The sequence below is a fragment of the Macrobrachium nipponense genome, chromosome 43, assembly GCF_015104395.2.
Source record: "Macrobrachium nipponense isolate FS-2020 chromosome 43, ASM1510439v2, whole genome shotgun sequence".
Taxonomy (NCBI): Eukaryota; Metazoa; Arthropoda; class Malacostraca; order Decapoda; family Palaemonidae; genus Macrobrachium; species Macrobrachium nipponense.
In genome coordinates this window covers 5851496-5870318 of record NC_061104.1, presented here as the reverse complement: position 1 = coordinate 5870318, position 18823 = coordinate 5851496, and the positions used below count along the sequence as shown (strand labels likewise).

The 18823-nt window shown below is 43.3% G+C and overlaps 2 protein-coding genes across 2 annotated transcripts in view; both read right to left on the bottom strand.

The window, feature by feature from the left end:
• The window catches only part of LOC135214016 (PDZ domain-containing protein 8-like), a 74322-nt gene that overhangs the window by 27967 nt on the left and 27532 nt on the right, over positions 1 to 18823 (bottom strand). The gene's annotated exons all lie outside the window — the stretch shown is intronic.
• LOC135213745 (uncharacterized) overlaps positions 15513 to 18823 on the bottom strand; it is a 6006-nt gene continuing 2695 nt past the window's right edge. Inside the window, exons 2-5 of the mRNA XM_064247873.1 lie at positions 17733 to 17957; positions 17435 to 17605; positions 16261 to 16458; positions 15513 to 15584 (exon numbers count right to left, since the gene is read on the bottom strand). Of these exons, the coding sequence (XP_064103943.1) occupies positions 15513 to 15584; positions 16261 to 16458; positions 17435 to 17605; positions 17733 to 17957 (666 nt within the window). The remainder of the gene's footprint in view (positions 15585 to 16260; positions 16459 to 17434; positions 17606 to 17732; positions 17958 to 18823) is intronic.

Here is an 18823-nt window from a genome sequence, read left to right as displayed (position 1 = left end):
ACATGGAGGTTAAGTGTCCATTATTATATGAGTGACTTCCTCAACCTAAAAAATCTCACAATTATAAAATTGAATGCAAAAAATAAAAAATCTATTTTTCTAGTTTGGTCTTTACAGAGGTAATTCTGACAGATTCACTTTCCAACATAAAAATATGAAGTTTTCTTGTCATCATACAAAAGTATACTAGTATGTAGTTATATCTCTGGAAAATAAACAAGCAAAAAAAAAAAAAAGCAAATCTTTGTTAATTTCAAATGTCTCCCATGTAATACAGTATGCTCAACTCTGCTACCAAGATTTTCAAAATTATTTCTCAGGATATCTTTCGTAAGCTCAACTGCAAAACAGTCAACTAAAACCCAAAACAGATACAATTCTTTTCTTAGTATTACACCGATGTTCTAGTATGTTAGGAAATGGTCTCAGAAACCCAATATCCCCCAGCCCCCAATATATGATAAAAACACCACTCTGTGTGTTCTTTCTTCAATAAACCCTTTTTTTAAAGCCTAAAAGTTTTCCACACAAACATGTCAATTATATAAAGCCCATCACCACGGTCTTCCTACTACAAATAAGGTTAATCATGACAAATAGGTATCTCATGAAACATATGAAGTTTTTATAACACAAAACCTCATTCTCTTTCACATACAAACCATCAATCATAATTTCCCTTATCTGTAATGTTGAATTTACAGACTGCACTCATGGACATACAGTACATAATACGATTGTGAGTTTATCATTTAACATGTTTGTTATCAACAAGTATCTTTTTGAGTGATTTTCTTCTTCGTCACCTTGAACAAAATATGTAAACATCCTGAGACCAGTTTTGAAATACTTTGGAGAATTTTTATGATTCACAGCATACAATGCCATACTTTTCAAAGGCCTTCAAAGCTGTCATAGGAACAGACAAAAAAGTAAAAATTACAGTTACCTAGGTAATCATCAGCAGTTAACCACTAAGAAACAGCCCAGGAATGGCCTTAACATTGTGTGATTTCTTTATGTTCAATCACAGAAACCAAAAAATTGAAAATGTTTGGTCTGTTCTTTAGACATACAAAAAGTTAAGTATACCAGGAATAAGTCACAAGGTATGCTCCTGAGAGGGCTGTCACATTGCAATAGCAAACCGCCACTAAATACCTTACCCATACTTCTAATAAGTATATTATTGTCATGATACAGTAAAGTTTTATGCATACTAACCTGGCAGATATATACTTAGCTATAGACTCCGTCGTCCCCGATAGAAATTCAAATTTCGCGGCACACGCTACAGGTAGGTCAGGTGATCTACCGCCCCGCCGCTGGGTGGCGGGAATAGGAACCATTCCCGTTTTCTAAGACAGATTTTCTCTTCCACCTGTCTCCTGAGGGGAGGCTGGGTGGGCCATTAATCGTATATATCTGCCAGGTAAGTATGCATAAAACTTTATTGTATCATGACAATAACATTTTTATGCACTCAACTTACCTGTCAGATATATACTTAGCTGATTGGCACCTTTGGCGGAGGGTAAGAGACAGCTAATTTACTGAATAGACAGGAAACAACATACGTTGTAGGTAATAAATAAATAAAACCTTGGTTCCTATGTGTTTAGACGAAGGGTTGACCTCCTAGCTATTGCTAGGAGTCTGCTTCGTCTCAAGAGCCTCAGCGAGGATGTGACCTATGGCTAAGAGTTCTTGTAGATCTGTCAATGGGGTCTTATCCACTTACTTGACAGAATCTAATGGTTATTTGTCAAAGGGGTCCTATCCACTTACATGACAAAACACCTATGCCTAGTGGCATAATTAAGGAGCACAACACCGATCCCGATCACCTGATCCTCACACGAGGGTTCGTGCTTAACTTGAAAAAGAGTTATCCCCAAACTCCTTTCAAACAACCCAAATAATAAAATTCCGTTAAATTAAGATTTAACTCACTAGTTAAGGATCAGTGTCGACTCCCTATCCCAGCAACTTATCCGTAGACACGTATAACCCAGAGAGACGTATCTCTCGTAGGTCAACTTGACATCCTTCGTATAATGGGAGGTCAACCCAGAGTTGCATCTCCCGTAAATGACAGCTAATATGTACTTAATGACATATTGCTATGGAAAGAACAAGAATTCATAAAAGCTCGCACTTCATTCGCTTTGTTTTAATTATCAGCTGTTTGAAGGAATCATCAAGATACTCATGAAGTGTTTTAGTGATCACATAGTTTCAAAGAAGACCAGGGCTTTCTTTAGAAATGGATCTCTTCTGGGATGAAGCCTAGAACCTGGCTGGAGCCTCGCGCTTGCCTGGTTGGCTCCAGTCGCTTGCCTGGCTGGCGCCTCGCGCCTGGCTGGCGTCTCGCGCCTGGCTGATGCCTTGCTCCTGGCTGGCGCCTCGCGCTTGTCTGGCGCCTCACGCTTGTCTGGTGCCTCGCGCCTGGCTGGCGCCTCGCTCTTGGCTGGCGCCTTGCGCCTGCCTGGAGCCTCGCCTCTGGAGCCTGGCCGGTTCCTCCCCACTTGCTAGAGCTTCGAGCTTGTTAGAGTCTCGAAGATGTCTGTCAATGTCCCCATCGAACTCTCTTATCTGTCCGAATTGTTCGCCTCTAGCAAATCTAAGCCAGGTTGGAGGCCCACTCTTTCTCCTCACCAGACAATGACAGTGATTCTTGGGACTGTCTGCCTCTGGCGTTTTTTACGCCTGTTTAAGGCATTTAGCGCCTAGTTGGCGCTACATTGTCCGAAAGTCCTAAACAACCACAATAGTTTATCAGGAGACTTTGAGAAGGGTGGAAGACCTTCTTCCACTTTGAGCTCTCGGCCTCTCCGGCAAGGGGAGGAGAAGTAGTCAACTACATCCATAATTGATATGAAATCTAACAGTACGAGAGATAAGAGTCTTATTCCGAAAAGGATCCTTCGTGATTACTTCTGTTGCTACCGAGATCTCTTCTTACATGTTGATGAGGTTTCTCGTTGTAGAATCTTCCCTATCCTTGCCCGAAGGAAGGGAAGGAGCCTGGAAGTCGAAGGAGACTCAGAGTAGAAATTGGGCGGACCCCTAATTTCTTAGCTCTTTATATATATCCCTCTTAATACTAACTGGGCAGCATTTTGAGCCCTCATCACATTCCAAAAACTCTGTAGGCAAACGTTCCCACCATTTCTTCTTCTGTAGATGAAAACGTAAGGACCCTGTCTGAACAACGAAACTCTATCTGGAGCGTTGAGTGAGGAACAGAGGGTTTTAGTTCTTTTGCCAGACATATGCTGGCAAGAACCCATTGCCGAGTTCCCATAGAATCTGATGCGAGATTCCAATGCACAAAAAATTCCCTTTTCTTCTTGGTCGTATAGGACCGAGAGAAACGAGGAATTCCCTCATAAAATTTCTGAAAGAAGTTTTATGAGGAGCAGTTCCATCTTGTCATAACATGGAATCTGAGGACTCCAAACAAAAAGAATCCCATACTCAGTGCATGATATCCTACTCTTATCGTATAGAGGTATCGTATAAGATTCCCGAAGATCTTAATTAATTCTTTCTGCTATATCTAATTCTCCTTGCAGAGACAGAATATAACCTTATACTGCGTTGTTGATAAAAGATATAGACAAAGGTGATTCTTCCCTCACCCCGTATGTGGTTCACAGAGGTATAGGAAGAGGACAGCTTCCCTATTCCCACCAGCAAGACCTGCAGCAAGTCTATGTCTTTACCATGACCTTGCCTTTTACCTTGAAAAAATCCTCTTACCATGTCTACTTCTGGTCAGTCCTGCACGCAGACCGACTCAGAATGGAGAGGTTTTACAGGTCTATATACGGATTCTAATAGAACCTCCAGAATCTTTGGGAAATTTCTTACGAAACATGCTGTGAGAAGAACGTTATGATCTCTGTGAATCCAATATATCTAAGGCCAAAAATGAAGCATAAAGTATCATCCTTTCTTCCTTTGACGCCCTTTATCTTAACATCTGTTAAGAATTTATATTTAGGGGAAAAAGACTAAAGTTTATTCCCCTTTCTTAAAACTAAAGATGGCGTAAATTGCTACATCTCTTGGGTCAAGAATAATGAAGTAATCTATAGGAAGCCTGGTCGTCTTCCACCTTGCGAAGCGATTATGAAGAAGACTTCTCTCAGGTTTTTTACAACTCTCTCCATAGATGCTAGACATAATTTCACAATTATTATCGTCTATCGAGAAGTTTCTCACGGACGTGCAATATATTGCAGTGAATCTCTTAAGAATCGTTACGTTCCGTGTCTGATTTCCGAACAGGTTCTCTTTTGTCAACGCGAACCCGGGCGAAAAAAGATTCTTGATTCTCTTTGTGATATGAGAGAGCTGTGGCATTGGCCTAAATGCTTAAAATAAACAATTTCCACATTAGTTCCTTGGGATCGAAAACCCATTTTTCGATTAGAAGGGGAACGAAATCAGGAACGAAACTTGCCGTTACTACGCCTCTGTCGAAGAGGCTAGTGAACTCTAAGGTTAATAACTCGCTAAAACGAGAAATTATCTTGGATGGCGCTTCTAGCGCCAATTGCGCCAGGCTGGCTTCTGTCATTGCGCCAGGCTGGCGCTTCTGGCTCATTGCGCCAGGGGGTGGCGCTTCTTTGGCTCCATTTGCGCCTTGGAGGCCAGGGCTGGCACTTCTGGCGCACTTGCAGCCAGGCTGGCTCTTCTGGCGCATTTGCGCAGGCTGGTGCTTCTGGCTCTTCTGGGCGCATTGAGCCTTCTATGTTTATTCCGTTCTAAGTAGGAAAAAACTTTATGGACATATATAGTCCATTCAGGGCAAACAATTTCTGTCACAAAGAGAATGATTCCCAAAAGACTTATCAAACTTATCCTGAGCAATCTTCATTCTTTAATACGATTATGCTTTCTAAACATGCTTCTCGAAAGCCTGAGATCAGGGAAACAACTTCTGCCACGAAGAAAATGATTCCCAACAGACTTATCGAACTTATCCTGAGCAATCTTCGTTCTTTAATACGATTATGCTTTCTACATATGCTTCCCGAAAGCCTGAGATAACTCCTGCCATAAAGAATCCTCACTATAATTCTCTTACATTGCGGTAAACAGAATTAAAACTAGGAACACTTTTGTAAGGATACTAGGAATTCAGTTGTCAACCATAGTCAACTTCGGTATATGTATATGACATGATCATACCGTAGTCTTAAGGTGAATTCTCTACTACATTCTTTCCTCGCCGAGGCCGAGATAGAATGTAAAATCTCCTAACTTCGTTCTTTTTGTCAATAAAACGAATTGGTACTAGACGAAGGAGATCCTAATGAGAAAAAAATAAGGATCGAAGAGAATCATTCAAGCTTCCTATCCATGGACATAATGTTGTAATCTATGCTTCTATTACTTGAAAAAGCCTCTAATCAAATAATGCGAGCTCATACAAGTCTTGTCCAATTCCAAACAATTGCAAAGTTCTCATTCTGAAAATCGGTTTGCTGCATATATACAGAAGAAGATGACTTATAATCCTCTTAAAAGTAACGAACTAGGAGAAGGAAGGGTGGCAGAACTCAAGAGACTCTCCGAATTCTTGCAATTAAAAGGGTTGCTAAGGTCGTTGTTAAACTGAAAGACCTTGCACCGCCCTCATTGACCTTCCTAGTCCTGATATCTTCCATCTCTTGTCCCATAATGTTGGGAAAAGAGTGAGTTACACCGATTGGAGAGCGCCTCTCTTCATAAGGTACAAGGGTTTAAAGTAGAACCAGCTTCATCCTGACAAGGGTTACGTTCGCCTGTGCGACATCTTGAGTACCTGGCAGGTGAAGGCTGATCCTACAAAAAAAACTTCTCTCCAAATCAAACCAAGTGAGAGATGAAGTCGCTTATGCGACCACTAGAGTCTCTTTCACGAGAAGTATGTTCTTGGGTTCTCTTCCAGAGAAACTTCCCACAGATTCAAACACATCCTGACACGGGTGACAGCCGCCTGTGCGACATTTCGCGCCCCCGTCAGGAAAAACTGATCCCGTGACAAATCTCAAGAGGATACCCTGTTCAATTTCCATCTTCCAACAAAAAGAAGGTGGAAATCCTGGATGCTGTAAGAATTTTATAATTCGAAAGTATTTCCTCATTGAAGCCTCGTCTTCTAAACTTCTTCCCATTCGAGAAGATCAGAAGGAGATTAATCGCTTTCATAGGTTATTGTTCCTTAGACCTCACATACTGTAAAGGTGAAGGAATTCTATCATTGAGAGACTGTGATGTCACCGCTCTATCCTGTGGCACCTATCCACGTACTGACCAGACCCCACGTTACTGAACTTCGTTGATCGGAAGAGAAGCGGTATTCAACGTGGTATGGCCTTTGGCTATGTGCCTTCCCCATGGCATTCCTTCATGCGCTTTTGGGAGGATCTTTCATCATGGTAGACGTCTAAGCAGGCACCTGGCACTTGACTTGCACCTGGTGCCTAGATGAAGCTATGCTTTAGTAATGATACTATAACCATCCAATTTTCCTCTTTCTTTATTCATAACATAAACGAGATTATCTTGTATATTCATAAGAATCTTCGTTGATGAATCTTCCTTCTCCTCATCCGCCGAGGGTAAGGAGGTTTAACCATAAGGGGGAAACACTGTTTAGGATGCCTTTCCAATGGCTATCCCTGGCAGTCTGGGACGTTCTACAGACACTGACGATGACGCCTGATCAGTGTGGGGGATTCTCCATAACCTCCGTAAGGCTTTCGACATTCCTTCTCCTCTGGGCCTGTGAGCTTGGAAGAGGTCTAGGCCTGGGAGCGAGATGAAGCCGATCAGACGCACCCTCCATTGCAATGGGGAAACACTAATTCACTTCTTACCTTCTAATAGCTCGCTTTTGGAGCGATATTCCTTTATCTTCAAATTGCAATATGAATTTGTAGTTCTGTAAAGTAAGAAGTGATGAGGATACAACACTACTAGTACTGTTAATGCTCTAAACTGCTCGTTAGTACGAGAGCTATAAAACTTCTAAAGGAAGCGTAACTAGTTTCTATGTTTTTCTGACTTCCTCGATAAGGAAGTTAGCCTCAATCAATTTTAACTTTTATTACCCATTAATGAATAAATATTAATATTTCCCTTCTTGCAAACTATGTAAGTGTCTACCGAAAACTTCGGTAGTTACACGTAATGTATTCTTCAAAATTTTCGAAGCCAAATTCGTTAAAACAGTTAATAAACGTATGCCGAACCAAAGACCCAGTACTTCCCTGCAAAACGATAGCCCAGAAGATCGATGGCGATGAAACACGAAAATCCAAATCAGGAGGAAAACTGCAAGCGTATGTTTACATTCCAAACGATAGAGAAAATCTGTCTTAGAAAACGGGAATGGTTCCTTCATTCCCGCCAACCCCAGCGGCGGGGCGGTAGATCACCTGACCTACCTGTAGCGTGTGCCGCGAAATTCGAATTTCTATCGGGGACGACGGAGTCTATAGCTAAGTATATATCTGACAGGTAAGCTGAGTGCATAAAAATGATATTGTTAGTATACAATAAAGTTTTGTACATACTTACCCGGCAGATATATACTTAGCTATAGTCTCTGACGTCCCGACAGAATTCAAAACTCGCGGCACACGCGACAGGTAGGTCAGGTGACCAGCCCACTCCCGCCCGCTGGGTGGCGGGGGAATAGGAACCCTTCCCATTCAGTTTTCTAACCAGAATTTTTCTCTTCCACCTGTCTCCTGAGGGGAGGCTGGGCGGGCCATTAATCGTATATATCTGCCGGGTAAGTATGTACAAAACTTTATTGTATACTAACAATATCATTTTTGTACATGCAACTTCCCCGGCAGATATATACTTAGCTGATTGACACCCTTGGTGGAGGGCAAGAGACAGTTACATACTAATTATTTATGAATATAAAAAACAGGGAAACAACATACGTTTGTAGGTATATTAACAAAAACAACCCTTGGTTCTACCTGATATGGAAGAAGACTTCATTGATACTGTCTATGAGTCTGCTTGCCATCAGAGTTTCAGAGAGGATGAGACCTGTGACTGATAACCCTTTCGGATCATGCCAATGGGGGCTTACCCGCTTACATGGCAGAGCCTTTTCTTGGATCGTACCAATGGGGGCTGACCCACTTACATGGCAGAACCTTGACCTGTATCATACCAACGGGGGCTAACCCTCTTACATGATAGAGCTTTAGGTATTTAAGACACTACAAGGAGCATAACGACCAATCCCGATCACCTGACCACACTAGCATGTTAGCACTACGATTTTTTGAAAGAGGTCAACTCCTGCACCCTCTTTGTTTTCAATCGACCAATAAAACGCACCAAACACCATTAAAAACCCTAACCTAATAAAAACTAAAAAGATTGGGTTCAGCTCCCTGTCCCAGCAACGAATCCGCAGATACGTACGCTCCTAGAGTAAAGCACTTGTCGTACGTCACTTGAATGTCTCTCAAGTAATGGGATGCAAAGACCGAATTGCATCTCCAAAAAGTTGACTCCACTAGAGTCTGTATCGACAAGTTCTTGTGGGAATGCAAAGAGGTAGCGACTGCTCTTACCTCGTGAGCTTTTAACTCTAAGGAGGTCCAGTTGTTTTTCTTTACACGCTAAATGGGCTTCCTTGATTACACTCTTGATGAAGAACGCCTGAGCATTTTTGAGATCTGTCTTCCGGGATCTCTAACTGAGCACCATAAACTCTCCTTACTCCCCTTTAGTTCGTTCTTCCTTTCTAAGTAGAACTTAAGGCTTCTAACTGGGCAAAGAGCCCTTTCTCGCTCTGTACCTACTAGAGACGAAAGTCCTTTTACCTCGAAGGTTCGAGGCCAAGGTTTCGAAGGGTTTTCATTCTTCGCCAAAAACATCGGTTTGAAGGAACAGAATGCCGAGTCGTTCCTCGAAGCCAACATTATGTTCTAAGGCTTGTAGTTCGCTTACTCTTTTTGCTGATGCTAGCACGACCAAGAATAAAGACTCCTTGTCAGATCTCTGAACGTAGCCTTACAGGGAGGTTCGAATTTGGAGGTCATTAAGTACTTTAAGACCACATCTAAGTTCCAACTAGGTGCTCTAATCCCTCTGTTCTTTGACGTCTCGAAGGATTTTATCAGATCATGCAAATCTTTGTCTTCCCCAATGTTAAGGCCTCTATGCCTGAAGACTGAAGATAGCATACTTTTATAGCCCTTAATTGTAGAGACTACTAAATTACATTTCTCCTTCAAGTAAAGGAGGAAATCAGCTATATCTGTCACAGAGGTACTGGAAGAGGATATCTTCTGAGTCCTACACCATCTGCGAAACACACTTCGACTGGTAGACTCGAATAGTAGATGGTCTTCTAGCTCTTGCGATCGCTTTCGCAACTTCTCGAGAAAAGCCTCTCGTTCTGACAAGTCCTTCGATAGTCTGAAGGCAGTTAGAGCGAGAGCGGGCAGGTTTTTGTGATACCTGTCGAAGTGGGGTTGTCTGAGAAGATTGCTCCTGTTTGGGAGAGATCTCGGAAAGTCTACTATCCATCCCAGTACCTCTGTACAGTTTTGCGCTGGCCAGACGGGGCTATGAGGGTCAGTTTGGTTTGGCTCCCTCTGCTGCTGCAAACTTCCTTACTACTTCCGATATGATTTGAACGGAGGAAAAGCATACCCGTCTATTCCGGACCAATCGAGGAGAAGGCCGTCCAACGAAATAAAGGCCTTGGGTCGGCGATCAGGGAGCAGTAACTTTCCAGCCTGTTGTTCCAATGGGTGGCAAAAAGATCTATATTTGATCTCCCCCAGAGGTTCCATAGTCTGTTGCATACCTCCTGATGCAACGTCCATTCTGTAGGCAGTACTTGGTCTCTCCTGCTCAGAAGGTCGGCTCTTACATTTTTGTCCCCTTGAATGAATCTCGTCCGGAGAGAGACTCTTCTCTCTTCTGCCCAAAGCGTAGTTCTCTTGCTTTCTTGTAAAGGGAGAACGAGTGCGTCCCTCCCTCCTTGCTTCTTGATGTAAGCTAGGGCTGTTGTGTTGTCTGAATTGATCTGCAGGACTGAACCTGAGATCTGAGCCTCGAAGTGTATGAGAGACAGGTGAATCGCTGTTAATTCCTTCATATTGATGTGCCAGGACACCTTTGTTCCCTCCAGGTGCCTGACACTTCTCTCGTCCCTAGAGTGGCTCCTACCCCGCATCTGAGGCGTCGGAATACAACACTATCCGGGGAGGTTCGAACGTGAAAAGGGATACTCCTTCGTTTGATCCTGCACGGATTCTCCACCAACGCGGTCCTCCTTTTTTCTTCGTGATCTGGAAGGAATCGGACAGATTTTGGGATTTCTGATCCCAATGTTCTCTTAAGATAGAACTGTAAAGGCCTTAGGTGAAGCCTTCCTAGAGAAATGAACTGTTCCAACGAGGAAAGGGTCCCAGAAGACGCATCCATTCCTTCGCGGAACATTGTTCTTTCTCTAGGAGGTTGCTACTTTTTCCAAGCAGCGGTTCTGTCTTTCCTGTGATGGAAACACAATGAAAAACCCCGAGAAATCCATCGAATCCCCAGATAAACAATGTTCTGCTGGGAATCATCTGGATTTCTCGAGGTTTTACCTAACAGTCCCAAGGACTGTGTTAACTCAGTGTCAGCGTTTAAGCTCCTCCAGACATCCTGACTCGCGACTGTGCTCGTATCAGCCAGTCGTCTAGATACAAGGATATTCGAAATCCCTTCGAAGATGAAGCCAGTGAGCCACATTTTTATTAGTCCCGTGAATACTTGGGGGGCTGTTTGATAGTCCGAAGCATAGGGCCCGAAATTGAAATACTCTTCCTTGAGCCATAAATCTGAGGTATTTCCTGGAAGACGGGTGTATTGGCACGTGGAAATAAGCATCCTGCAGGTCCAGGGATACCATCCAGTCCCCTGGACGCAGGGCTGCTAACACCGAGGCTGTCGTCTCCATTGTGAACTTCCTCTTTGCTACGAACGTTCAGGGCGCTCACGTCCAGAACTGGCCTCCAACCTCCTGAGCTTTTCGGAACCAAGAAACAGGCGATTGTAAACCCCTGGGAAGAGAGATCTTTTACTTCCTCTATGGCTTCCTTGTAAAGCATCTGCTCCACGAGATGTAGAGCCTGTTTTCTTGACAGAATCCTTGTAGTTTTGCTGTTAACTCCCTTGGAGTTGTAGTTAAGGGAGGTTTTTCCCTGAAGGGGATTAAATATCCTTTCTTTAGGATGGATAGGGACCAGGCATCGGCACCTTTTCCTGTGCCCAAGGTTCGTAAAAGTTTAGAAGCCTGGCACCCACTTTTGTCTGGAGGACCACAGTCTCACTGGGTCTTGACGAACGGCTTCGAGAAGACCTTCCTCTCTCCGGTCGTCTACTTCTAAGAGAAGATCTAGGTGCAGACCTTCCCCGAAGGGGCTGCTGGAAGGGAACTTTCTCCTTCTTTGCAACCTGAACAGCAGGTTTTAGCCTTTTAGCTGACTGGGCCAGCAGGTCCTGTGTGGCCTTTCTGATAAAGTCTTTGATATATCCCTCACTATTTCCTGAGGAAAAAAGGTGACTAGAGAGGGGCGCGTATAAAAGGGAGGATCTCTGCAGAGGTGAAACGATTTCGTTAAGAGGAGCTAAACACTGCCCTCTTCTTCAATATACAGGATCCAAAAAGGGATTGCCACTTCATTGGAGCCATCCATAACCGCCTTGTCTAGGCAGGTTAATACACTGCCCAACTCTTCCATGGTAACGAAGTCTGGTTCTTGAGACTTCTTGGCTAAAGCTCCCAAAGCCCAGTCCATAAAGTTAAAGACTTCGAGAGTCTTGAAGAGGCCCTTGATGAGATGATCAACCTCACACATTCCCAGAGGCTTTTGCAGAGTGCAGAGAGCGTAGTCTTGACGCATCTAAAAGAGCGGAAAAGTCCGCATCTGAGGACGAAGGGAGTCCCAGGCCCATTGGCTCCTTGGTGTCATACCACATACCTGGTTTCCCCGTCAGTTTAGAGGGAGACAAGAAAATACCGTCTTCCCGCTTCCTTCTTAGATCTGAGCCAGCTCTCGAGACTCTTTCAGAGACTTTTCTCATAGAAAAAAGAGAGTAGGGGTCATCCTAACGAAGGAGGAGGACTTCGACATTTTCGTACTGGATAATAAAGATCCCGGAGAAGGGGATCCGACTGGCGTAACGAGTCTCCAAACACCTGCAACAAAAGAGAAGCAATCTCTTATAGTCCGAAACTCCTGCATCTTTGGATATCTCATCCGAAACTTCTTCCAAAAGCGATGCAGGAGAAGAGGGCTTTGCCTTTTCAGGAGACCGATCCGTAGAAAGAAGCCTTTTTCTTTCGTCCTTGTTCCTATCCTTCTTCCTGCACGAGTCCTGGAGCTTCCCTATACTCGGGCTTCTGCTCTGCTCCTTGCGTCTGCTAGGAGAGGCGCTTGCGTCCTGAATCAGACGCCTGTGAGGCGAAGAGCGCCTGCAAGGAGAAAGGAGAACATCCTGTTCCTGGCGCCAAGAAGGAGAGGCGCTTGCGTCCTGGTGAGCGCGCCTGGGCCAAGAAGCGAGGCGCTTGCGTCCTGGTGAGGCTGCCTGGTCCAAGAAGGAGAGGCATTTGCGTCCTGATGAGGACGCCTGGAAGGCGAAATGCGCCTGCGAGGAGAAAGGAGAAACCCTTTGTTCCCGTCGTCCAGGAGAGGAGACGTTTTCGTCCTGGTGACTGCGTCAGCAGGCGAATAGCTCCTTTTCCCTTTGCGTCCATCCGGAGGGCGCTAGATTCTCTCCTATCCCTCCTGGGAGGCGAAGAAAAACTTGTCCCAAATCCCCCCCCCCCTCGGCGCCTATTCGGCGAAAACTCTTGCGTCCTTAGAGGATATTTAGAAGATCCTACGGGACTCCTGATTCCTGGGTAACTTCCCAGAGGGAGGGGAGGGTTGTTCCTTCGGGAAATGTCTAGAGGACGAACGAAACGCTCCTTCCTTCTTGCGGAGCTCTGAATTAGAGAGGGGCTCTCTTCTCTCCCGGAGCTCTTAGCCGCACGAATTCTCTCACAAGAAATCCGCGAATCAGGCTCCTGATACTTGCCATGAGAGGCGAAATCGTCTCTAGCAAAACTCCTGGGAGGAGAATCTTGCTCGTAGGGAGTTTCCGATTAGCGTTCTTAGCAAGAGAAGACACACGAGTCCTGTCATATGCGACTGAAGAAGGTCTCGCTGGGACGAAAACCTTTCAGGCGAGGAGCGTCTGCTAACGCCAGGGCGCCTACTCTCTGAGGCTCTCCTAACCGAACTCTTGATGGGAAGAGAAAGTCTTTCTTCCTAGAAGAGCCTTCAAACAAAGAACTCCCACTAAGGCAGACAACTGCTGTTGGAGTCCTACCAAGACTTCCTTCGTCTTGTGTGAGAAGTCTTCCGAGAAGAGTCAGGAGATCTCGTAGCTCCTCTTCTTACGAGCAGGCGAATACTCCGGAAAAGGCTCAGGACTGGAATGCAACGCTTCGCTTGCTGGCGTTTTCCAGGATCTCTTAAGAGGACGCGACTTAGAGGAAGAACTCCATCCTCTTCTTGAAGACGAAGAGTCTGAGTCCGAAAAGCACTTCCTGAGGACGCTTTTGCAGTAGCTGTCCTTGGCAGCCTGGGAAGCGGCTACAGGATCTGCCGAAGGGACGCCTGACCGTTGGGAATACTCTACATCCCCCTTGCAGCTTTCGACATTTCCTCCTCCTTGGTCATGGAGTCTGAAAGAGGTCTAGGCCTAGGAGCAATGCGGAGTCGGTCAAACGCCCCCTCCACTTCACTGGGGACACTGCACAAATCACTGCACACATCACTGCGCTTACCTGTCTCCTTCATTGCTTGCAGTTGCGATTTCAAGCTGATTATTGAGGCTCTCATTGCAAGCCATTTCCGTAGACGCATCTACAGGTTCGCTGCTGGGGGAAGGGGCTGAAACCAAACTATGAGCAGGTGAATTACCAGAAAAGTTAGGAGCTACTTCCTGTTCAATAGAGCAGGATCTACTTGAGCTTCTGATGGAAGCCCTCCTAACTCTATCTTTCTCAAGTTTCCTTACATAAGAAGCCAAGGTCTTCCATTCCACTTCCGTTAAACTCTCACATTCCAGACAGGTTGTTAGTCGCAGAACAATCATTCCCCCCTACATTTTTTTTACACAGACTGTGTGAGGATCCACCGATGCTTTCGGTAGCCTCACCTTACATTCCTCTTTCGCACACACCCTAAATACAGGTGCCACGTCAGACATTTTAAAGAGTATCCAAACCAAAATCCAAAAAACGGTCCACGATAAGCGTATGCCAAAACCAAAGATCAAAGTACATCACCAAAGGTCAAATAGATAATCCTCGGCCAACGAGAAAAGAATTCCAATGCAGGAGGTACCAACAACGATGTTGTTGCTACCGGCGACAAGAAAAACATTCTGGTTAGAAAACTGGGAATGGTTCCTATTCCCGCCACCCAGCGCGGGAGTGGGGCTGGGTCACCTGACCTACCTGTCGCGTGTGCCGCGAGTTTTGAATTCTGTCGGGACGTCAGACTATAGCTAAGTATATATCTGCCGGGGAAGTTGCATGTACAAAAATATCAGTTCCTCAGACTACAATAAAGGATTTTGTAAAGCAAGGGCTTGTGTTAGTGTATGCACAGTGAAATAATCTATTCTATCTACTACAAATACATATGAACTTTTTCCTTTTTTATCGAAAATAATTTTTTCTAAGGTAGCAAAGATGAGATTATAACATGATGAGACACTACAACAAATTACTTCAAAAGGGAATTAGTGCACTACACTCAAGCCCCCAAAAATAAAAAATCTTCAGCGAATCGTAGCGTAGTACAAAAGAAGCAGTATGCGTGTTTACCCTCACGTGTGAATTAACACGAGTCCTGTTGGTGCGTTGGAGTACAGGTGACCCAGGGAGGGAGCGATGCTTGGCTGGACGGCCGCCGTTGAACGACCCCATAATTCCAGCAAGCAAGTGCGAAGGGCTAACAGCACGTGAAGTTCCATGCACAACATCATCATCACCACTGCCACCGACAGTACTGCTTGTCACGGGCCCTGTACCAACACTACCAATGCAAGAGGCACTGTGGTTATCCGTGCCCCTCATCCCGACACCACCAACACCACCATGACGACTGCTGCTGCCAACATCAACACGACTAAAACCATCACAACCTACGATGGAGGTAGCGTTACTGACGTCAGCATCAACTCTACCACCATGACTACTACTACCTACAACACTGCTATGGGATGCTGCTCCCCCCCCTACACCACCACCTCCACCACCAGCACTGCGAGCAATATGGTAATTACTAGGGTAACCACAACCAGAGGTACTGCTTACTGAGGAGGAGTCTAACCGAGCACTAAGGGACTTATCTCCATTATAACTACTACTCATATTAGTGGTGCAAAGTGCAACAACAGTCTGGTTGCCTGAGGCTACGTGAAGTCTAACTGTGGTACGCCTCTCCGATAAACTGATGAGGCACCGTCTGAACAAATGGTTTTTGTTCAGCAACCATCTGTGTAAAATCATTGAAAGGGAGCATTAATTACTTCAGGTAATATCAGTCATCACAGCTAATCCTATATTTCAAAGAACCAGAACATGATGATCAACTGTAGTAACCAAAAGACTATGGTTTCTGTCAACATATGTAGACTGTTGAAGAACAGACTGTTGCACATGGTTTTACTAATACCGTACTCATCATGCAGTATATACCGTATTAAAAGACTGTATTTTGTACTTGTCTGTCACCAGGTAGTGTACAGTACAATAGTTACAGGTGTAAGAAGCTTTAATGATTCAGCAAAGCAAAACATTAATTTCATCTTAATGTAAAGATACTTTTGAATGATTAGAAATCAGCAACTACTTAGTACTTGTGTAAGAATTCAGACATGCATGACAGAGGTCAAAGATAAAACTTCTAAATGTGCAGCTCTCTTAGTACAAAAATTGACAAGCAAATGTGTTATAATGAAACACTGATCTAGATGATTTTCACAAAAATCAATCTACATACAATTAAAATGAAGCTGGGTTCACCGAAGCACTTACTACAAGAGAAATGTGATATACTGATTCTTCTTAAAAATGTTTTGGTATACAAACGTACAAGAAGAAACTTTTTGAAAAGATGAAAATAAGTAAAGAACTGTGAAGAGAATACGTCATTAGTCACTGTAAAGTACCTTCCTCTGATCTACTGGAATTATCCTCTTCACTCGCAGTGTGATATTGTCAACATCTCCACTTATGCTACTGGACGAAAACAATTTTGCTGCTTGCTGGCTAGAACTAAGATAAGTTCCATTGACAGCTAACAGCACATCATTTTTGCGCAGCCCAGCTGCATATGCTGGCGATGACTGCTGAACGGATTCTACCATCTGCAATACAAAAAGGCAAGAAGTGTCCTGATTAAAAATTCCTTTCCGAGAAATTTTGAAATCATAAAATATTGATACTATTTTCAAACAGTAATGTAGTTTGATAACTCATTTAATATTTTAATTTTCATATGGCTGTCCATAACAAGTAGCTTAGATCTTCCATAATAATTTACAATTCTTGGAAAATCTCATGACGAGATAAAAGTGCTAAAGCAGATAGTTTAAAGGATTTTTTTTTTCTCAGAACTGTGAGTATTTTGGGACAGGATCATGCAAGTTACTCATAAATACGCTTAGGTACAATGAGTATGATTACGCAAGTCGACAACAGGATAAAATTACCTTGCACGGAAAGCATATATATTTATTTTACAGTGCACTCCAAGGTTTCTGAAGCATTCCAGTTACAATGCAAAGTTAGCAATCTATTCCGTCCACAATGGGTAATTTAAAATCTTTCTTTTTTCCTCAAAAGAGCATAAGATTATCAACATGAATGGGTTTTGAAACTGGCTGCACAAGTTCTCTTTAGGTCTGCATGAGGCACTATCCAATTGAAGGAATATCAGTCCACATAAAAAGTGTATTTTCTACCAATTTAAAGGAAACACGCCTTTGTACTAGACTGCAAAAAGGATGGCCCTGAACTGAACTTTTTCTTCCTGGGCAGCAGTCATAACATAAAAAATTCAAGGACTAAAGAGGTTGAGGCAACCATACAAATCTAGTGCTATAAGATGGTTCTTACAAAAAACACTAGAGGATTGTATTTAATTTTAATTGGACATCTATGCAGGTGTCAGACCTTTATTTTGCAAACCTACTATACCAAAATGGAAAACTGAAAAATAACACTAGTTTAGAGCCCCACACATTTTCTTCATTCTGTTGTCAAATTGTTTCCATAATGTTCTGGTTCAGTTTCTTTACTCAAGTTATAGCATTCTCACTAAGACTAGAAAATAAAACAAACCTGAGTTCCCTCTTCAGCATTATGTAATAGGATGCCAGCTGACGCTCCATGCGGGCGCTTCAAAGTGATGTCCAGAATGATATACATGCCAGCTGGCTTCTCTATTGCACAAATAATAGGAACTTCACTCAACATCACAGTACAGTACATGATCTCATCAACTAGAGCTGACTGTAGAGAAAAAATAGTCTATGATTATACTGTACCGAGAAGGAAAATTTTGCAGTTCTTGGTAATATGGATCCAATATATTAAATCCAAACAGCCATTGATAAAAACAATAAGAATCTTTGAATACCTGCAGTCTGGTGCACTTGACAACCTCTCCAGTCAATCTTCCAGGGGGGACGGAACAACCTTCTTCGTTGGCTGGATGCAGTGGCCTCTTAATGAGTGGCGGACCCCGTAACTTGAAATAAGGCAGCGTGTGCTTTCGCTTCAAGACGCCTCGTAGTTGGGAAATGATGATCGCATTGAAGCGTGGAATATGTAAACCTAAGCTTGAATATACCTCAAATTCTACCTGAAATATTGAAGGAATATATTTTCAGATTTTATTGTTATTTTGAAATCAAACCACTGTGTTCCAACTTACACTATGTTCTGATACAGTGGTCTGATTAAACCACCAAACTAAGTACTACAATTAGAGGTTTATTTATTGAACCATCACAGCTCAACCACAAAAAATGGGAAGATTTGCAGTTATGAGTAACGGAGGAAGTTTACGCAAAAGTCTTTTTAAAAGTATCAAAGTGGTGACAATTACTATTTGAGCAATGATAGATTTCACTACCTTTTGTCACTCAGCTTTTTTCATGATGCATCTCCCAAATAATTCCCTTGACATTCAATATATACAATAACCTTTGAACATAACTGAGAAGGGGAGATGATATAGGCTGCTTACCCTTGGTTCTTCATAAAAGGAGAAGCTCCAGTGAGTGAAAGGGTAACGAGAGAACTGCAGTCGTCCATTACCCGAGAGTTGAACGACTGTAAAGAAATGGTTATAAGTGTGTATGAATAAACATAACGAGACATGAATGATTTACAGTACAAGAAATAAAATGGAGACCGGAGAAAAGTACGAAGTATGTATGTCAGTCAGACAATCCTATTATCAAGTGAGGTCTTTTTCTGTCCATGCACAACTAATGTCTGTGGTAATACATAGTAGTACATTCATAGGCTTAATATGAGACTAGTCATTTGTATGAAGACGACATTACAGTGATGTAGACTCATACAACATTTCCAAAAGAGAAAAATACTCAAGTGCAAATATTCATATAATGGAACTGTTGACGACAGTGAAACCGAAAACTGGCAAGCCAGTACTCAAAAAGCTCAGCGAGTACGTATAGGCATTTGATGTTAATCAGCGAA